At 45.6% G+C, this 22,238-nt stretch overlaps 1 protein-coding gene and 1 long non-coding RNA gene across 5 annotated transcripts in view; both read right to left on the bottom strand.

Annotated features, from left to right (window-relative positions):
* The window catches only part of LOC137324707 (acetyl-coenzyme A synthetase 2-like, mitochondrial), a 64,250-nt gene extending 42,506 nt beyond the window's left edge, over positions 1 to 21,744 (bottom strand). For 2 of the 4 annotated variants that reach the window (XM_067989316.1, XM_067989317.1), the window contains exons 1-4: positions 21,174 to 21,742; positions 12,167 to 12,263; positions 11,148 to 11,347; positions 4,199 to 4,374 (exon numbers count right to left, since the gene is read on the bottom strand). In XM_067989316.1, coding sequence (XP_067845417.1) covers positions 4,199 to 4,374; positions 11,148 to 11,347; positions 12,167 to 12,263; positions 21,174 to 21,540 — 840 coding nt within the window. In that variant the 5' untranslated portion in view covers positions 21,541 to 21,742. Of the gene's footprint in view, positions 1 to 4,198; positions 4,375 to 11,147; positions 11,348 to 12,166; positions 12,264 to 21,173 lie in introns of all 4 variants that reach the window. The other 2 variants (XM_067989318.1, XM_067989319.1) reach the window with 2 other exon arrangements.
* On the bottom strand, positions 19 to 3,740 carry LOC137324708 (uncharacterized). The gene is made up of 3 exons (XR_010963709.1): positions 3,526 to 3,740; positions 3,059 to 3,197; positions 19 to 2,919 (listed from the first exon to the last, which is right to left on the bottom strand). It is a non-coding gene; the product is annotated as an uncharacterized lncRNA (long non-coding RNA).
* Positions 21,745 to 22,238: the final 494 nt, after the last annotated feature.

Below are 22,238 nucleotides of genomic sequence, written 5' to 3'. Positions count from 1 at the left end.
CTCTTTCGCAGCTGATGCTTTATTCCAAGGTGAAATGTTTTAATATCCGCTTCGCATCATTGGTACGTTTAGGCGTGACAAATCTGTGAAGCACACTTGCATTCCAAAGGGCAGCGTTCAATCTGTACAAAACTCGAACTTCTGCAATTGACCGTTTCTTTGATCTCACCAGATCAGCATTGGTTGTGAGGGAGAGGGGAGAATGAAAAATGAAGATGATGCAAATTACAGGAAACTGATAATTTATTTGTATTTTTAAAAATTCATTCTTGGGATATGGACGTGGCCAGAATGGCCGGTATTTGATGCCCATCCCTAGTTGACCTGAGTAGGTGGCGGTGGGCCGCCTTCTTGAAACCTGTGGTAGCGGTTTGATATAACTGATTGGCTTGCTTGGCCACTTCAGCGGGAAGTTAAGAGTCAACCAGGTTCCTTCCCCAAAGGGTGTTAGTGAACCAGTTGGGTTTTTACAACAATCTGACAGCTTCATGGTCACTTTTACTGATACCAGATTTTTCAAAACTGAAGTCAAATTCTCAAACTGACATGGTGAGATTTGAACTCATATTCTCTGAATTATTAATCCAGGCTTTTGAATTGCTCATTTCTGAGACATGACATGTGGTGAGTGTAGCCTGCTTGGGAGGAACAGGTGACTTTGGATCTGTGGTTCCCAATGCTCTCCACAACTGGGGTTTTCCTCGCCTCATGTCTGTTGTGGACTAATTGATAGAGATTGATTGTTATGGATAGTGTCTGTTATTCATTTTTATTTACTAATCAGAAATGCAATTAGCCACATTTGGATTCACAATTAGCCACATGTGGCTAGTGGCTAACGTATTGAACATCACTGGTCTAAAGGAGAGGTATCCCTGTGCTTTTCTGCTTTGATTGGATCTCATAGTCAAGATCTGGGGGGGAATTTTAACCCCCAAGAACGGGTGAGTTGTGGTCAGGTGGGAGGTTAAAATAATAGATATTGGAAGCGGCCTTCAACGCGCCCACTTCTGGGTTTAACTCACGCGTGTTTGGATGCGCGCGCGTAACCGAAACCCGGAAGTCCCGTCCCCATTTAATGCCAGCGGCCGGATTGTTAAAGGGGCAATTTAGGTCATTTAAACAGTTACGGTTCTTAATTTTTTTGTGGATTCTGCAACAGAAACGGATGTAACTTCTCCTGCACGGGTTTCCCATGACTTCTGAAACACGTCATTGAAACGGTGGGGAGATGCAGCTGTAGTCCATTTCGCCCTTTAAACTTCTGATTGACACATCTCAATAAAAGGTCAGGTATTGCAGCTGGTCACTTAATTCTCTCAGGCAAATGTTTGGCTGGGAGTTCTTTGTGTTTAGACTGAGAGTTGTTTGATGAGACTGAGAATTCTTCTGATTAGACAAATTTACCAACGTTTTGGAACCTCTCAAACTGACAAGATCAGGATGGCGGCGCAATGGATCTATTCAGACACGTTGAGTAGTTCTGGGATCTGCAGGTGTACAAGACAGAGGTGTGTAACAAGGACCTGAAGAACAGCAGCGAGGACACCAACAGTGGAGTCAAGGTCGCAGGAAGCACTACCCACGTGAGAGCGTCTACAGGCAGATGCTGAGCTTCCTGGACCTCTCTGAGGAGCAGTGCCTACACAGGCTCAGGTTGAGTCGGCAGGTAGTCGCAGACATCTGCAGCCTCCTTCAGGAAGAGCTGCTCCCTGCTGGACCTGGTGGCCACGCGCTGCCCGTCGCAGAAAAAGTACCCACTGCCCTCAATTTCTTGGCCTCTAGATCCTATCAGGGTGCCACCGGTGACATCTCCAGCGTGTGTCAGTTGTCTGCACGTGAGTGTATAAGGCAGGTGACGGATGGTTTGTTTGCCTGGGCGTCAATTACGTGAACTTCCCCCATGACGTCAACAGCCAGAAGGAGCGGGCACTGGGTTTTGACTCTCTGGTTGGCTTCCCATAGGTGCAGGCCGTAATCGATTGCACACACATGGCAATCCGAGGATCACCACATGAACCAGGAGTATTCATTAATCAAAAGGGCTATCACTCCATCAAAGCGCAGCAGGTGTGCGACCACAACAAGAGATTTCTGCAAGTGTGCTCCAGATTCCCTGGCAGCTGTCATGATACATTCATTTTTGCACCAGTCAAACATTCCAGACCTCTTCCAGACTGGAGACAGACTTCAGGGCTGGCTCGTTGAAGACAAGGAATACCCCATGCAAACATGGCTCATGACACCTGTGAGGAACCCCACCAATGAGGCAAAAGAGTGATACAACCAGAGCCACATGGCCACCAGGTATGTCACTGAACAAGCCATAGGCATGCTAAAGATGTGCTTCAGATGCCTCGACAGGTCTGGGGGAGCCCTATCAGTGCTTACCAGCGAGGGTCTCCAGGATAATCGTGGTGTGCTGCATCCTCCACAACACAGCACTGCAGAGAGGTATAGAGGTGGTCGAGGACAAAGGTGCTCGTCAATCATCCTTTGTTGGCGGCAACATTGAGGAAGAGGAAGGAGGAGGAATATGACAATGGTGCACTCTTTGCTAGACCAGCCATGCACATTGATGCCCCGAAGGCCAAGGATGCGCTCATCTCTCACACATTCTAATTCTCAATAATGGCTCCCAGGGTTCAGCTTCTGTGTCCAGCTTAGCAGAGCTTGGAGAGGAGGCTTGCGCCCTCTGATGCGGACTCTCCGCAGCTGCCCCTGCCATCAAAGTCTGCTCGTGCTCACTTGTGAATCACCAGGTGACAACCCAACTATCTTTATAAGAGGATGCACCAAAGTGCGAGTATCTGTGCTGGTGCATGGCTGCACATCCTGTGATAGTGCACCCTCAGAAGGAATGAGGTCCTCTGAGGAATCAACATCATCCATATCCGTATTCTTGTAGGTGTGAAGGCCCTGGAAGACAAAAGAAAGCGAAATGACTTAGTCTTGACACAGATACAATCTTGCCAATCTCCATACTCAGGCTTCTCATACTTCAAGCATTGATTATATAAAGTCAGCATCTTTTGAAAGATGTTTTAAATTATGTCACCAGCCATCTGTGAGCTTCCAGTCTCTCCATCTCCAATTGAGAGGACCATAGATGTCCAACTTATCTCCATTGATCCCTCCTCCGCATCAGTTAGTTCCACCAACGGTCCTCGCCCTCTTCCGTTTTGTGCTCTTTTCTCCTACAGGGGGTGACAGAACAGACCTGTGAATGACTGAAGGTACCATATTCACCCAATGGAAGCAGTGCAATGACTATCAGATAGATGTATCAGAGGATCACTGTCAGCAGGATTGGGGTGAGTGACAGTGTTGGTTGCATAAATGGAGAGGTGAGCAAGTGGATAGAAAGTGAAGGATGGTTGCTGGTGACACTTAAGTGGGTGTGAGGAGTTTTGTGATGGAGTAGGCTTGCCAAGATAGAGTGATGAAGCAGGGGTGGGGGGGGGGGGGCGGAGAAACGGGGTGTTGTACACCACAGGGTATGGGTAAATCTGCATATGTACTCACTTTTCCAGACTTGGTCAAGTCATTGAATCTCTTCCTGCGCTGCAGCCAAGAGCTGGGCACCGTGCTTCTGCTTGTCACATCTTGTGCTACCTCCAGCCAAACCTTTTTGGTGACAGGTTTCTTCCTGCATTCATTGGATAAAGAACCTCCCTCCTGGTTCTCACTGCAGCCAGTAGTACATCTAGAGAGACACTAGTAAATCTAGGTGCTGCCTTTGCTCTCCTGGACTCCATTTCTCTTTTCTCTTCCAAAATCCATTTTTGAATGGGCCCTTTAAATACTGCGGTTCCAATCGTGTCATTTGGATATGCGTCTCCAAGCTCAGATTTAAACGCACACGTGGGTTCCACACACACAAATCCACCCTCCCGCTAAGTTCCCGGCTCCATGTTAAAATCCAAGCCCTGTACCTTCTCTCAAATAACAATGGCCATTACATGTAACAGCAAGAAACAAACCTTTACGAAGCGAAATGACTTAGTCTTGACACAGATACAATCTTGCCAATCTCCATACTCAGGCTTCTCATCTGTCCTCACCTCAACTTCTACACATAAAAAAAGGCTACTTCTCCAAGCAGCAAAAAATAATGGCGCATTTAAGTTTGAACAAATAGAAATTCCTCGATCTTTTGCTAGCGGAACTCTACCCTATAACTTTAAGGATGACTTACTTCCTCGAGCAGTATGTCGATGTCACTCATGGGAACCTTCTTGTCCGTTCTCTGCACTACAAAGACGTGTTTTACTGTGGGACAAGCCTTTATTGCCTCATCCACCGTCCTCTTCAGCTCAGTAACACGACCACTGCGGACTCCTTGATTGCAGGTGATAACGGCCTTGCATTGGGCTGGTTAATCAAAGACAAACAGTGTCATAATGTAATTCTTTCGAAAAAAATTATGCTAATGGGAATGAAGTTCTACAGCTAGAAAACGAGGGGAAAAAAGGAGCAACGTCATGGGGCTATGTAACGCACCCCAAGAACGCCTGAAATATGTCTGATGTCATTTTGGCCTCGGAATTCCCAGCGCCCCAGGCAGCCACCTTAACCAGGCGTTAGGCCCCTTTCATAGGTTAATAAGGGGCCTAACGCCTATTTAAGGACCCTTTCCAGATATTGGGCAGAGCAGAGTGGATCCGTGCCAGGCCTGCTCTGCTCAGGCTTAATCATCAGCTCACCAACCAACAGGCTCCACAGCCTTCCTGAGGGCCGCTGCCAGCCCGAAATAGCCTCCCTCCCCCGCAACGACCTACCTGAGGGCAGCTGCTGGTGAGGCAGCCGGCCAAGATTGGTAATCTTCAAATATTTCCATATTCTCGGCGAGCTGCAGGCACCTATTGCACCTCCATGGAAATGAGGCCTGAGGCCTAATTTTGGACGAGCCTCAGGCCTCCGGACTCTGGCACACGCAGGGGATGCAACAGCTAACCTGCACCTGAAAGTGGGCCTAGACCAATTTTTAGCCCAAAATGTCGTCATCAGAACACGTTTCTTACATAGTTCAGTAATCTGCAAGACTTCTGCAGTCTATCGTACTCTTCACAATATGATGTTTGTAGGTGGGCTGAGCAGTATTCCTGCTGATTGAACAGAATCCAAGTGCTCCTCCTGGCTCCACAGATATACTTTGGGCCATTGCCGGCCCGGCCTTGCCTTCTCTCTTCCCCCCCCCCCCCCCCCCAACCATTATGCATTCCTCCCCACTTCTGCCGACATCCCAGCCAGCTGCCATTCCAGAGCTCGATGAGTGGCGAGCCGCATCAGGACTCCTGTTTGGTCTCCACAGCTCGCCTGCCAAATTCAAATGAGGCCGGGGGCCTCTTGGCCGGCTGCAACAGGCGGCTGATCAGAGTGCTCCAATCTGTCTACTTGCCTGCGTGAACATTTCAAAGAAAGATCTGCCCAGCTACCAAACAAACTTGACCTCATTTTCTGACTAGAGACTGTTGCACCAAAAGAGGAAGCCAGGTGATCCATTGGAAACATAGATGAATTTGAACAATTTTGTGTATTGGCTACTCCCCCAACACACAAGTAAAGGATACAGCAATCCTAATATTTCTTTCATAATTACACTATCTAAAGTCATATAAAAATATAATACAGAAATGTTCCCTATTTTCCCTGTATAAACTCTATTTTCATTACACAACAACAACTTGCATTTATACAGCGCTTTTAACGTAGTAAAACAACACAAGGCGCTTCACAGAAGCAATTATCAAACAAAATTTGACACCAAGCCACATAAGGCGATATTAGGACAGGTTACCAAAAACTTGATCAAAGAGGTAGGTTTGAAGGAGCGTCTTAAAGGAGGAGAGAGAGTTGGAGAGGTTTAGGGAGGGAATTCCAGTATTTAGGGCCTAGGCAGCTGAAGGCATAGCCACCAATGGTGCAGCAATGAAAATCGGGGCTGCATAAGAGGCAAGAATTGGAGGATTGCAGAGATCTTGGAGGGTTGTAGGGCTGAAGGAGGTTACAGAGATAGGGAGGGGCAAGGTAATGGGGGATTTGAAAACAAGGATGACAATTTTAAAATCGAGGCGTTGCCGGACCGGGAGCCAATGTAGATTAGCGAGCACGGGTGATGGGTGAACGGGACTTAGATTGAGTTATGATACAGGCAGCAGAGTATTGGATGAGCTCAAATTTTCAGAGGGTGCAAGGTGGGAGGCCAGCCAGGAGAGCATTGGAATAGTCGAGTCTAGACGTAACAAAGGCATGGATGACGGTTTCAGCTGAGGCAAGGGCAGAGAAGGGCACTGTTACGGAGGTGGAAGTAGGCGGTCTTTGTGATGGAGAGGATATGGGGTTGGAAGCTCAGCTCAGCGCCAAATAGGATGCCAAAGTTGCGATTAGTCTGGTTCAGCCTCAGACAGTGGCCGGGGAGAGGGATGGAGTCCATGGCTAGGGAACAGAGCTTGTGGTGGGGACTGATGACAGTGGCTTCGGTCTTCCCAATATTTAACAGAGGAAATTTCTGCTCATCCATTACTAGGTGTGGGACAAGCAACGTGACAAATCAGAGGCAGTGGAGGGGTCAAGAAAGATGGTGATGAGGTAGGATTGGATGTCATCTGTGAACATACACTACAGGATATATATTTCCATAATGAGCCTATAGATTCGAATCTTTGAATCTTACAGCACAGAAGGAGGCCATTCGACTCATCGTGCCTGTGCCGGCTCTTTGAAAGTGCTGTCCAATTTAGTCCCACACCCCAGCTTTTTCCCCATAACCCTGCAAATTAGTCCTCTTCAAGCACATGTCCAATTGCCTTTTGAAAGCTCCTATTGAATCTGATTCCAACCACCCTTTAAGGTAGTCCATTCCAGATCTTAACAACCTCTGTTTGAAAAAAAATCTCCTCATTTCCCCTCTAGTTCTTTTGCCAATTATTTTAAATATATGACCCACTTGCCAGAGGAAACAGTTTCTCCCTATTTGCTCTATGAAAACCCCTCATAATTTTGAATACATCTATTAGGTCTCCCCTTAACCTTCTCTGCTCTAAGGAGAACAATTCCAGCTTCTCCACTCTCTCCACATAACTGAAGTCCCTCATCCCTGGTATCATCCTGGTAAACCTCCACTGTACCCTCTCCAAGGCCGTGACATCCTTCCTAAAGTGTAGTACTCAGAATTGTACACAGTACTCCAGTTGAGACCTAACCAGTGATTTCTAAAGGTTTAGCTTGACTTCCTTGTTTTTGTATTCACTGTCCCTATCTCTTTCTTAACCACCTTATCAACTTGCTCTGCCACCTTCAAAGATTTGTGAATATGCACTTCCAGGTCCCTCTGCGCTTGCACTCCCCCTCAAAATAGTGCCATTTAGATTGTACTGCCTGTCCATGTTGTTCCTCCCAAAGTGCATCACTTCACACTTATCCGCATTAATTGCATCTGCCATGTGTCTGCCCATTTCACCAGTCTGTCTATGTCCTCCTAAAGTCTGCTACTATCCTGCTCACTGCTTACTACATTGCCAAGTTTTTTATCATCCGCAAACTTCAAAATTGTACTCCCTATACCCAAGTCCAGGTCATTTATATATGACAAGAAAAGCAATGGTCCTAATACCGACCCCTCGAGGACCTCACTGCATACTCTCTCCAGTCAGAAAAACATCTGTTCACCACTACTTACTGCCTCTTATCCCTTAGCTAATTATGTACCCAAGTCACCACTGTCCCTTTAATATCATGTGCTTCTATTTTCTGAATAAGTCTGTTATGTGGTACTTTATCAAATGCCTTTTGAAAGTCCATTTATACGTCTACTGCACTACCTTCATCAACTCTCTCTGTTACTTCATCAAAGAACTCAATCAGGTTAGTCAGATACAATTTGCCTTTAACAAATCCATACTGGCTCTCTCTTATTAACCCATGCTTCTCCAAGTGAGAATTAATTTAGTCCTTGACAGTGGTCTCTAGTAGTTTTCCCACCAGTGACGTTAGACTGATTGGCCTGTAGTTACCAGGTTTATCCCTCTCCCCTTTTTTGAACAGAGGTGTGAGATTTGCAATCCTCCAGTCCTCTGGCACCACTCCCATATCCAAGGAGGATTGAAAGATTGTGGTCAGAGCTTCTACTATCTCCACCCTAGCTTCCCTCAGTAATCTAGAATGCATCCCATATGGACCGGATGACTTGTTATCTTTGAGTGATGCAAATCTGTTTAGCACCTCCTTTCTATCTATTTTTATCCTATCCAATATCTCTACTCCCCTCTCCTCTACTGCAACATTAACTTCATCCTCTTCTTTTGTGAAGACAGGTGCAAAGTACTCATTCAGTACCTCAGTCATGCCCTCTGCCTTGAACAAGATTTTCTATTTTTGTCCCTATTCGGCACCACCATTCCTTTAACTGTCCTTTTACTTTTTATTTGTTTATAAAAGATTTTTGGGTTCCCTTTTATGTTACCCACTAATCTTTTCTCATAGTCTCTCTTTACCCTTCTTAAATCCTTTTTCAATTCCCCCCTGCACTCTTTGTATTCTGCCTGGTTTTCGACTGTATTCTGTACCTGACATTTGTCATAAACCTCCTTTTTCTGTTTTATTTTAACCTCTATTTCCTTTGTCATCCAGGGAGCTTTAGCTTTGTATGCCCCATCTTTCCTTCTTATGGGAATATGCTTGGTTTGTACCCAAACTATTTCCATCTTGAAGACCTGCCATTGTTCATTTACTGTTTTCCGGGCCATTCTTTGTTTCCAGTCCACCTGTGCTAGATCCCTTTTCATATCACTGAAATTGGCTCTCTTCCAGTTGGGTATTTTCAACGATGATTTTTCTTTTTCCCTTTCCATTGCTATTAAGTCTTAAGTCCATACTGGCACTGTTGCACGCCTCACTTCACGACCTGGTTAAAATGAAACAAGCTAATGCACTTACAGAACAAAAGGTACAAAAGCTAGGAGATCATGAATGGTGGGAAGTAGTGTATAATATTGGGCAACACCCATGGATCAGAATAATTAGTATGGCTTTAATCTGTAAGCTATGTATACTGGTGTTTGTTATGATAATTTGCTTATGTGTAATGAGACATTTAATAAGAAAACATGGCAAGGAGATATTCTTTTTGCATATGTCACGACAAACCCATTATAAGAGGGAACGTGAGCCAAGACTAAAAAACTTAACAACAAGGTACAATGCTCAAGATGGATGAAATGAATCAGTCAGAAGATCTGACAGAGTCACTTGAGGAGGGACTGAAGGAAAGGGTTAACTCTGCTCCTTTGGACATTACTTTTGGACATTATAAATTTAAAACCGCAAAGGCAGCAATGTACAGAAACTTTGAGATGCTTCGGTTTTCAACAAAACTGATAAAAACGGAAGCAATAATGTGCAGAGTCTTCAAGAAGCTTCGAACAGGCCTTTGGTTCTCAAAACAACTGACTTGGAAAAATAGTGCTGAGGGAGTTAGAAATCAGTGAGAAAGACAACTAAAACTACAGCACCCGGGTTCACACGGACCAGAAGCTACAGCGGGTTTCACACGGTGGAAAGGCTACACCTGGTTCACACGGTTTTGAGTGGCTCAGCCAACCGTCCATCATTAATGCAACCGTGGGTGAGTGGCCAAAATGGGACCTCTCTTAACTTTTGCTCACACCACAAATGCCAAAAATCATATAAAGATGGGACATGGTGGCAGCTTGTTTACTGCAGTCAGAGGAGCTTAACGAAGCTTTGCCTAGAGGAAGGACATCCAACAAGAAGAAGAAACTTCAAGAGCGACGAGAGAGTTGATCATTCTTCTGCCTCGATGCTGAAGTCCTTGGTTTAAGGTTGTATGTATTGCTTGATATGCTTGATGCTTGTGTGAATTGTTTAAATCATTAAATAATCACTTTGATTAACGAAACTACCGCATACATGTGACTTTCCTTGACTGACTACTGTCCAGGTTCACGAATCACTGGAACATCTGTGCCCCTACAGTAGCCAGGAATGTTTAGTTCTTTTGCTGCCCATGTTTAAGCCAGATCTCTGTTATAACCACGATATCATAACCCTTATTTGTAACACTCCTCGCATTAACATGCATGTATTCCAACACCATGCTAGTCGGCTTTGTTTTTTCCCTCCATCTAATTCCTGCTTTTTCTACACTATTCTTAGTTGAGTTGCTATTTGTCCCTTCTAGTTTTCTATGTACCTTGTCTCTCCCCTCTGCTGCTGCGTCCTGGTGCCCCCCCCACCAAAAAAAAATAGTTTAAACCCTCCCCCACAGCACTAGTTAACCTCCCTGTGAGGACATTGGTCCCAGCCATGTTCAGGTGCAACCCCATCTGCCTTGTACAGGTCCCTGCTGCCCCAGAACTGGTCCCAATGCCTCAGGAATCTGGAGCCCTCCCTCCTGCACCACTTCTTGCAATCACCTGCACAATCTTCCTGTTTCTGTACTTACTAGCACGTGGCACTGTGAGTAATCGAGAGATTATCACCTTTGAGGTCCTATTCTTCAATCTTTTTCCTAGCTCCTGAAACTCTGCCTGTAGGACCTCAACCCTTTACCTACCAATGTCATTGGTTCCAACATGGACCACGACTTCTGGCTGTTCCCTTTCCCCTCGCAGAATGTCCTGCACCCATTCAGTGATAACCTTTACCCTGGCATCAGGGAGGCAACACACCATTCAGGACTCACGTCTGCAGCTGCAGAAATGCCTGTCTATCCCCCTGACTATCGAATCCCGTATAACAACTACATTTCTACACTTACTTGTGCCCCCCTGTGCAGCCAAGTCTCCGCAGATTTGCTTCTGACTGCACTCCCCTGAGGTGTCATCACCCTCACTGGTATTCAACACTGAATGTGCCACACTCCCAGGGGATTCCTGCACTGCCTGCCTGTTCCTCCTAGTTCTCGCCATTACTTTGGCTATCCATTAAATCACAGACAGAATGGGACATTCTAGCACATATATTAAGTCTGTTAATTGGATAAACTGATGTCAATTAAACAGATCCACCTTTGTGACTAATGAGTGGAGAATGGTCCAGATATAAGATGCTTGAATCTACAACTAACATACCTCTTAATTAAATTGATAAACAATGAAAGGAGTGAAAGATCTTTGCCCGCATACCATCACGGATCCTTCCACCAAGCGCTTGACTGCTGAACCCCGCGAAGACCACCGTGTGCACGGCGCCAATCCTGGTGCAAGCTAACATTGCAGCTACGCCCAAGGGAGATACCGGGAGGTAGATAGCAACTTTGTCCCCTTTCTGCACGCCGTGCCGCTTCAAAGTGTTAGCCAGTCGACATGTGGTCTCCAAAAGTTCCCTGAAACAGAGAACATCCAGTTACTAATCACAGGGGTGGGGAGAGATTTTAACTCTCACTGCCCAGTGGAAACCAGACCGGGGGAGCGGGTTAATCCAATTTCAAAGTGGCTGATTTTTCAGGTGTATGAGGTGCCCGCCTGAATCAGATGGGAGGTCTTATTACGACAATAGAATCCCACCCCCCTCCCCCAACGCCATCTTAACCCAGAAGAGAGCTGCCCCAGTCGCTACAAGCAGGTGTGAAGACACAAGAGGCCATTCCAGGTAAGTTTAAAAATTACCTTTGTCAGGAATGCGCCTCCAGGCCCAATAAGGAAAGTGTAGGCCTCCTCTGTCCTGGACTCCTTCCTCCTTACCTCCCAATGGTTAGAAAGTAATCAATGAATAATGTGTTTTTAATTCTTAGGAAGAGCCCATGTTCAGTTATAATGTGAGGCTCACACTCTAAATCAGATGGTTATTATCAGTCCCTAATTTGTTTTTATTTGTTCGTGGGATGTGGGCGGCACTGGCAAGATCACATTTATTGCTCATCACTACTCGCCCTGAGAGCATTAAGAGTCAACCACATGGCGTGGGATTGGGATCATGTTTAGGCCAACCGGGTTAGAAGGTTCAGGTTCTCTTCCTTGAAGGACAATAGCAAAGCAGTACTTTTTTATGATAATCTAGCAGGCCCAGATTAAGAATTCAATTTCACAACTTTCCACATTAGGATTTCACCACATTTGGGATTGTTCATTGTGGTGGGGGGGGGGGGGGTGGTGGTGGAAACAAAAGTTGTTTTTAAAGAACTATTGTGTACTAAAGGAAATACCTGTATGTAATCCTCAATTCAGTGCCTGGTTCATCCCTCTCCCAGATCAAAGCCACCCTGTTGGGTGATTGATTGACATGTCGATCTAAACAGTTCACTGAGAATAAATCAATGATATTAATGAAGGCTGAATGATAACTGTTAGAGACAACTTAATGCCAAGTACCACTGTATATTACACAACGTTCAGAACTCCCTCCTTGAATGGTTGTAGAAATAAGTTAGCAACTTTCAAAAGTTCATGAAAAACATAGACACACACAAATGGCACTAAAAATTATTTTCCAAAAATCCTGCACAAGCACTAAACATGTGTTAATGCATTTTCTTCACATAGATTATTCTGGAGCTTATTTTAGCAGTTATAGAATCATAGAATCTTTCAGCACAGGAGGAGGCCATTCGGCCCATCGTGGCTCTGCAAGCTCTTTGGAAGAGCTATCCAATTAGTCCCACTCCATTGCTCTTTACCCATAGCCCTGCAAACTTTTTCTTTTCAAGTATTTGAAAGTTACTATTGAATCTGCTTCCTCCATCCTTTCAGGCAGAGCATTTCAGATCATAACAACTCACTGTGTAAAAAAAAATTCTCCACATCTCCCCTCTGGATCTTTAGCCAATTATCTTATATCTGTGTCCTCTGGTTACCAACCCTCTTCCTTCACTCCATCATTAATAGCGTTTTTAACATAGTAAAACATCCCAAGGGGCTTCACAGGAGCGTAATCAGAAAAAAATTGACACTGAGCCAAAGAAGGAGATATTAGGAGGGATGGCTAAAAGCTCGGTCAAACACATGGGTTTTAAGAAGCATCTTAAAGGAGGAAAAAGGGGCAGAGAGGTTTAGTGGAATTCCAGAGCTTAGGGCCTAGACGGCTGAAGGCATGGCCGCCAATGGTGTGTGAGTGAAGTTGGGGATACACAAGAGGACAGAGTTGAAAGAATGCAGAGTTCTCGGAGGATTGTAGGGCTGGAGAAGGTTTTATAGATAGGGAGGAATGAGGCCATGGAGGGATTTGAACACAAGGATGAGACTTTTTAAATCGAGGTGTTCGGGGACCGGGAGCCAATGTAGGTCAAAGAGCACAAGGGTGATGGGTGAACGGGACTTGGTGTGAGTCAGGATATGGGCAGCAGAGTTTTGGATGAGCTCAGGATTATGGAAGGTGGAAGATGGCCAAGAGAGTTTTTGGAATAGTCGAGTTTTGAGGTAACAAAAGCATGGATGAGGGTTTCAGCAGCAGATGGGCTGAGCCAGGAGCAGAAACGGGCAATGTTACTGTGGTGGAAGTAGGCAGTCTTAGTGATGGAGAGGATTATGGGTTGGAATTGGTGGTACTTTCTATTTTATTTCTGATTTCCAGCATTTGAAATTTTTTCTTTTCATCAATGCTTTTAACTTTTAGCGTTAGAGGAGCAAACCCATGACCAAATAAGTTGCAAATGTGGCTTAAATTCAGCAGAGATTAAATCTCTTTTGTGTGGATATTTTCTGAACTCAGAACAATTTGTTCCTTTGTCAAAAATGTAATTTGAGAGGGGTGGTTTCTATTACTCAGTGGCGCCGATAATGACCTTCATTACCCCTGAGCTCATTCTACCACTCTACCTCCTCCATTCTCTCCATCTCCTGTTGACGGTTGCTTAGTCACCTGCTAAGCACATGACCGTAGTCCAAAGGAAAGGAACGCTTTATTTACATCGACAGACCTGGAAAGAACGTGAATTGGGCTGCGATCAAAGGGACGCTTCAAAATGCATCACTGGAAAGTATACCAGCACTAAAGCACCCTTCAGAAATTGGTTACATGCCAGCAGTGACATAGAGGCACTACGGTGTGAAGTAATAGGTAATCCTAAAATTGGCACACAGCCATGTTACTTGGTATTCTTGTAAACAATTTTACAACACCAAGTTATAGTCCAGCAATTTTATTTTAAATTCACAAGCTTTCGGAGGCTACCTCCTTCCTCAGGTGAACGATGTGGAAATAATGTGAAAAATTATGTGAAAAAGTTCCACATCGTTCACCTGAGGAAGGAGGTAGCCTCCGAAAGCTTGTGAATTTAAAATAAAATTGCTGGACTATAACTTGGTGTTGTAAAATTGTTTACAATTGTCAACCCCAGTCCATCACCAGCATCTCCACATCATGACTTGGTATTCTGCCAAAGCAGTTCCATCTTGTATTATTCAGCTGATGTCAAACTGGTTTTGCCTCTGCTTTTAACTGGCTTCATCAGGTCAATCCGGAATACAAAGGGGAGGAAGTGATGCTTCGGTTACACAGAACCTTGGACAGACCCCATCAGGAGTACTGTGTTCAATTCTGGGCACCACACCTCAGGAAGGATATATTGCCATTGGAGAGGCTACAGCGCAGATTCACCAGAATGATAACACTGCTTAAAGGGTTGCATAAACTTGGCTTGTATTCCCTTGACTTTAAAAGGTTGAGTGTTGATCTAATTGAGGTGTTTAAAAGGATTCAATAGGGTAAATACAGATAAACTATGTCCTCTGGTGAGGGAGTCCAGTACAGAACAGGAGGGAATAATCTTAAAATTAGAGCTAGGCATTCAGGAGTGAAACAAGGAAGCACTTTTTCAAACAAAGAGTAGTGGAAATCTAGAACTCCCTCCCATAAGGCTGTGGATGCTGGGGCAATTGGAGCTTTCAAGACTTTTTTTTTATTCGTTCATGGGATGTGGACGTCGCTGGCGAGGCCAGCATTTATTGCCCATCCCTAATTGAACTTGAGTAGGTGGTGGTGAGCCGCCTTCTTGAACCGCTGCAGTCTGTGTGGTGAAGGTTCTCCCACAGTGCTGTTAGGAAGGGAGTGCCAGGATTTTGACCCAGCGACGATGAAGGAACGGCGATATATTTCCAAGTCGGGATGGTGTGTGACTTGGAGGGGAACGTGCAGGTGGTGTTGTTCCCATGAACCTGCTGCTCTTGTCCTTCTAGGTGGTAGAGGTTACGGGTTTGGGAGGTGCTGTCGAAGAAGCCTTGGCGAGTTGCTGCAGTGCATCCTGTGGATGGTACACACTGCAGCCACTGTGCGCCGGTGGTGAAGGGAGTGAATGTTTAGGGTGGTGGATGGGGTGCCAATCATGCGGGCTGCTTTGTCCTGGATGGTGTCGAGCTTCTTGAGTGTTGTTGGAGCTACACTCATCCAGGCAAGTGGAGAGTATTCCATTACACTCCTGACTTGTGCCTTGTAGATGGTGGAAAGGCTTTGGGGAGTCAGGAGGTGAGTCACTCACCGCAGAATACCCAGCCTCTGACCTGCTCTTGTAGCCACAGTATTTATATGGCTGGTCCAGTTAAGTTTCTGGTCAATGGTGACCCCCAGAATGTTGATGGGGATCAGCGATGGTACTGCCATTCAATGTCAAGGGGAGGTGGTTAGAGACTCCATTGTTGGAGATGGTCATTGCCTGGCACTTGTCTGGCGGGAATGTTACTTGCCACTTATAAGCCCAAGCCTGGATGTTGTCCAGGTCTTGCTGCATTCGGGCTCGAACTGCTTCATTATTTGAGGAGTTGCGAATGGAACTGAACACTGTGCAATCATCAGCGAACATCCCTATTTCTGACCTTATGATGGAGGGAAGATCATTGATGAAGCAGCTGAAGATGGTTGGGCCTAGGACACTGCCCTGAGGAACTCCTGCAGCAATGTCCTGGGGCTGAGATGATTGGCCTCCAACAACCACTACCTTTGTGCTAGGTATGACTCCAGCCACTGGAGAGTTTTCCCCCTGATTTCCATTGACTTCAATTTTACTAGGGCTCCTTGGTGTCACACTCGGTCAAATGCTGCCTTGATGTCAAGGGCAGTCACTCTCACCTCACCTCTGGAATTCAGCTCTTTTGTCCATGTTTGGACCAAGGCTGTAATGAGGTCTGGAGCCGAGCGGTCCTGGCGGAACCCAAACTGAGCATCGGTGAGCAGGTTATTGGTGAGTAAGTGCCGCTTGATAGCACTGTCGATGACACCTTCCATCACTTTGCTGATGATTGAGAGCAGACTGATGGGGCGGTAATTGGCCGGATTGCATTTGTCCTGCTTTTTTACCGGGGCAATTTTCCACATTGTCGGGTAGATGCCACAGTGTTGTAGCTGTACTGGAACAGCTTGGCTAGAGGCACAGCTAGTTCTGGAGCACAAATCTTCAGCACTACAGCTGGGATGTTGTCGGGGCCCATAGCCTTTGCTGTATCCAGTGCACTCAGCCGTTTCTTGATATCACATGGAGTGAATCGAATTGGCTGAAGACTGGCTTCTGTGATGGTGGGGATATCGGGAGGAGGCCGAGATGGATCATCCACTCGGCACTTCTGGCTGAAGATGGTTGCAAACGCTTCAGCCTTGTATTTTGCACTCATGTGCTGGACTCCACCATCATTGAGGATGGGGATGTTTGCAGAACCTCCTCCTCCCGTTAGTTGTTTAATTGTCCACCACCATTCACGACTGGATGTGGCAGGACTGCAGAGCTTTGACCTGATCCGTTGGTTGTGGAATCGCTTAGCTCTGTTTAGCATGCATCTAGTCCTGAGTTGTAGCTTCACCAGGTTGGCACCTCATTTTTAGGTACGCCTGGTGCTGCTCCTGGCATGCTCTTCTACACTCCTCATTAAACCAGGGTTGATACCCTGGCTTGTTGGTAATAGAGTGAGGAATATGCCGGGCCATGAGGTTACAGATTGTGCTGGAATACAATTCTGCTGCTGCTGATAGCCCACAGTGCCTCATGGATGCCCAGTTTTGAGCTGCTAGATCTGATCTGAATCTATCCCATTTAGCACAGTGGTAGTGCCACACAACATGTTGGATAGTGTCCTCAGTGCAAAGACGGGACTTCGTCTCCACGAGAACTGTGCGGTGGTCACTTCTACCAATACTGTCATGGACAGATGCATTTGCGACAGGTAGATTGGTGAGGACAAGGTCAAGTAGGTTTTTCCCTCATGTTGGTTCGCTCACCACCTGCCGCAGGCCCAGTCTAGCAGCTATGTCCTTCAGGACCCGGCCAGCTCGGTCAGTAGTGGTGCTACCGAGCCGCTCTTGGTGATGGACATTGAAGTCCCCCACCCAGAGTACATTCTGTGCCCTTGGTACCCTCAGTGCTTCCTCCAAGTGGTGTTCAAAATGAGGGAGGACTGATTCATCAGTAGGTAGTAATCAGCAGGAGGTTTCCTTGCCCATGTTTGACCTGATGCCATGAGATTTCATGGGGTCCAGAGTCAATGTTGAGGACTCCCAGGGCCACGCCCTCCTGACTGTATATCACTGTACCGCCACCTCTGGTGGGTATGTCCTGTCCCATCCGGATGGTGATGGAAGAGTCTGGGATGTTGGCTGAAAGGTATGATTCTGTGAGTATGGCTGTGTCAGGCTGTTGCTTGACTAGTCTGTGGGACAGCTCTCCAATTTTGGCACAAGTCCCCAGATGTTAGCGAGGAGGACTTTGCAGGGTCGACTGGGCTTGGTTTGCCTTTGTCGTGTCTGGTGCCTAGTGGTCCGTCCGGTTTTATTCTTATTATGACTTTTTTTAGCAAGATTTTACAACTGAGTGGCTTGCTAGGCCATTTCCAGAGGGCATTTGAGAATCAACCACATTGCTGTGGGTCTGGAGTCACATATAGGCCAGACCGGGTAAGGATGGCAGGTTTCCTTCCCTCAAGGAAATTAGTGAACCAGATGGGTTTTTATGACAATCCGGTAGTTTCATGGCCACCATTACTGATACTAGTATTTTAATTCCAGATTTTATTTAATTAATTTGAATTTTTAATTAATTGAATTTAAATTCCCCAGCTGCCGTAGCGGGATTTGAACTCATGACTCTGGATTATTTGTCTGGGCCTCTGGATTACTAGTACCAGTAACATAACCAGTATGCTACCGTACCCTATAGATCAATAGATTTTTATGAGGAAAGGCATTCGATAACAGTAAAGAAAGAATTTGCATTTATGTAGCGCCTTTCACGACCGCAGGATGTCCCAAAGCGCTTCAAAGCCAATTAAGTAATTTTGAAGTGTAGTCACAGTTGTAATGTAGGAAACACGGCAGCCAATTTGTGCACAGCAAGATCCCACAATCAGCAATGAAATAATGACCAGATAATCTGTTTCAGTGGTTGGTTGAAGAATAAATATTGGGCAAGATACCAGGAAGAACTCCCCGCTCTTCTTCAAAATAGTGCCGTGGGATCTTTTGCGTCCACCTAAGAGGGCAGACAGGGCCTCAGTTTAACTTCTTATCCGAAAGACAACACTTCCAACAGTGCAGCACTCCCTCAGTGCTGCACTGGGAGTATTAACCTGGCCTATGTGCTCAAAGCCTCTGGAGTGAGGCTTGAACCCACAAACTTCGAACTTAGCGGCAAGGGTGCTATCAACTGAGCCACGGCTGACATGGTAGGCACTTTTAGAATGCAAATGGGGGTCCTATGATGTACATGCTCGAGCAGAAGAGACCCCAAAATAGTTAAGTTTAAAATTATTTTTTGACGACCATGAAGAGCAGTAATAGTCCTCTGGGCCACACATAATGCGGGCCGCCGCCAGCCCATTCTCCCCCACTCCAAAATCGTCCCTCCCCTCACCCAGCTCCTTCCTGCTGGATGTGTCTGGTCTTCCCAACATTGCGCCGGCCTGTAGCCAAACGGGGCCTCGGTTTAACGTCTCACCCAAAAGAAGGCACCTCTGAAAGTGCAGCGCTCCCTCAGTACTGCATTGGGAGTGTCAGCCTAGATGTTGCTGTGTGCAAATTGGCAGCCACTTTTCCTACATTACAATAGTAACCACACTTCAAAAGTACTTCATTGTCTTCTTTGGGACATCCTGAGGTCGTGAAAGGCGTTATGTAAATGCAAGTTCTTTCTTTTTACCATTCATCAAATGAACCATTGCAGAGCCCAGAATTTTAAGATAGTTAAGAAGTTTACCATTTTAAGATTGTAAACTAAACATAGATATTGGCCCGTAAATTGCTCCGAGCAGTGCTCGCCGCTCATTAGGTTTAAATTCACCCACTTAGTTACCATGTTCATTTTGACAGCAACTTCCTTGAACTGCGAGTTCAAATAACAGCAGCGTTCTTTCCCGGGCTGTGTGAGTGGTGAAAGGATCTCTAAGGCCCCTTGAAGCAAGTCACGCCGTGAGAACCAGGAAGTGCAGTTCATAAACAAACAGTGCAACCTAAAAACCCGGATGTGCCCAATAAGGTACTATAAAATGATATAGAGAAAGTGAAATAAAGAGAGGATAAGATTAAAAGACTGAGATAAAAGAGACAGAAGGAAAAAGTAAAACAAATGTAATTTTTAATTTAAAGATTTTTTTTAAATGTCCAAAAACTATTAAAATCAGGAATAATGAGACTCCATGTTTTTATAAGTTAATTTTTAGTGCCGGAGAGGTTGTTTGGCAGTCGTTAAGACTTACCATGCTGTTAAAACTTAGTTTAGACTTAAAAAATTGAGCGTATCTGTTTTGTGGCGAGATCCACTTTGGAACAAAAAAGATAGAACAGGGTACTTTCCAAATGGTAAAAAGTTAAAAACAGTGGATGTCCAAAGGGACCTAGGGGTTCAGGTACATCGATCATTGAAGTGTCATGAACAGGTGCAGAAAATAATCAATAAGGCTAATGGGATGCTGGCCTTTATATCTAGAGGACGAGAGTACAAGGGGGCAGAAGTTATGCTGCAGCTATACAAAACCCTGGTTAGACTGCACCTGGATTACTGTGAGCAGTTCTGGGCACCGTACCTTCGGAAGGACATATTGGCCTCGGAGGGAGTGCAGCGTAGGTTTACTAAAATGATACCCGGACTTCAAGGGTTAAGTTATGAGGAGAGATTACACAAATTGGGGTTGTATTCTCTAGAGTTTAAAAGGTTAAGGGGTGATCTGATCGAAGTTTATAAGATATTAAGGGAACAGAAAGGGTGGATAGAGAGAAACTATTTCCGCTGGTTGGGGATTCTAGGAGTAGGGGGCACAGTCTAAAAATTAGAGCCAGACCTTTCAGGAGTGAGATTAGAAAACATTTCTACACACAAAGGGTGGTAGAAGTTTGGAACTCACTTCCGCAAACGGCAACTGATGCTAGCTCAATTGCTAATTTTAAATCTGAGATAGATAGCTTTTTGCCAACCAAAGGTATTAAGGGATATGGGCCAAAGGCAGGCATATGGCAGGCTGCAGATCAGCCAAGATCTTATCAAATGGCGGAGTGGGCTCGAGGGGCTGAATGGCCTACTACTGTTCCTATGTTCCTATTAGTTAGTTTCCAGCTGGGCAGGAGAGCAAGTTGGCGCTGGTCCATTGATTCCATTGATACCAGCCGGTGATATCCCTTTAAGGCGAACCTGTCACATCCCAGGCAAACCAGGAAGAGTAAGTTCTGGATTTCTGCATTTAACTGCGCATGTGCGGTTGCCAGAACTCGCTCTTCGATTTTGCCACTAATAACCGTGAGCGCTGTTAGGCTCACCATTATTTTAAAAGCAATTTCTGGGCCAATAGGTTTGATAAGAATGTAACACAATCACCTCTACATCTCTTAACAAGCAAGAAAATGTGGTAACTCACTTTAATTTTCCATTGAGGTCATGACCTCCAGAAGAGCTGGTTTAAAAAATGCTTCTAATTCATAAAAGTTTGCTTTCCATGAATTCTTTGTGTTTAGTTTCTGAAACTTTCTGCACCCAAAAGAAGAAGATCTGTATTTTACTTATACCTTCATCACTCAGGAAATTGCAATCGTCATCTTTTTTTGGAGGGGAGAAAATATCCCTTAATCTGGTATAGTAACAACTCCAAAAGCTTCTTTTTCTGAACCAACATTTATATTGGGATGGGCGCTATCAATCTGGGATTGATGTTGCTCATTATTTTTCAGATGCTTATTAAGTACATACAATATCCAGAAAGTACACACCAAATGAAAAAGTTGCATTGCTAATAGGAGAAAGGGTTTTGTACCTGACACATTGAGCTGTCCTCCCAGAAACCAGGCAATCGAGCCTCTGCTAAAGTCACAATCGTGGACACGGTGGAAGAGCTGGTTCCACACGAGTCTCTCCTTGGCCAGAGTCCCCCAGAACTTCTCAGGATCGCTGATGGAGAAGTCCAGCAGATCGGCGTATGATCTCACCCCGGGGAAGGAGCTGGACTCCGGCAGGAAAGAGCTGATGTTGGGGGCTGAAGGTGTAGGGTGGAACGGTCGCATCTGCTGACGGTACATGCTCCGAGCAGAAACCCTCGCCCTGGCCGCCGTCCTTTTGTTGACATATGCACCGGGAAGTAGGCACCGTTTGAAGGGGACCTGCAGCAGACGGATACCCCCCATGATCGATCGTTGCTATGCCCCTATCCCGCGGAGTGTTCCACAGTTTCCCGAGAGACTCTCAGATTGGAAGGAGTTAACCTGCAAACCAGCGCTGGGAGGAGACTTCTCGGGAAGACGTCTTGAAAAGAGAACCTGCCCTTGACTGGAGGAGGAGGCGTCCAGTCTGTGTAGAGTCCAAACCAAAAGAGAACGCTGTGTAGCATGAAGAAGGTTGGGCGAAAAGGGGCCCCTTTGAGGTAAGGATAGCAAGAGATCTGCAACAAGGCAAGAAGAATTGTGAGGAAAGTTAAGCATCAGATTATCTCCTCAGAGCTGAGCTCACAATAACAGGGTGACCTCACAAAGCAACTTGAGTATTACCAAAATAAATTACTTTATTTATTTGTTGTACAGTTGGAGAGCTGTTATGAATAGGACCTGAATTGTGAGGCACCAATAACCATGTGTCAGCTGTGACTCAGTGAGTAGCACTCTTGCCTCTGAGTCAGAAAGTCATGGAGTTAAGTTCCACTCCAGAGACTTAAGCACAAAATCTAGGCTGACACTCCAGTACTGTTGGAGGTGCCGTCTTTCAGATCAGACGTTAAACCGAGGCCCCCTGTCTTTCCTCTCAGATCGACGTGAAGGATCCCGTGATAATATTTCGAAGAAGAGCACGGGAGTTCTCCCCGTGTCCTAACCAATATTTATCTCTCAAC

The sequence above is a fragment of the Heptranchias perlo genome, chromosome 8 (assembly GCF_035084215.1).
Source record: "Heptranchias perlo isolate sHepPer1 chromosome 8, sHepPer1.hap1, whole genome shotgun sequence".
Classification (NCBI taxonomy): domain Eukaryota; kingdom Metazoa; phylum Chordata; class Chondrichthyes; order Hexanchiformes; family Hexanchidae; genus Heptranchias; species Heptranchias perlo.
This window is presented reverse-complemented; position numbering and strand designations above follow the sequence as displayed.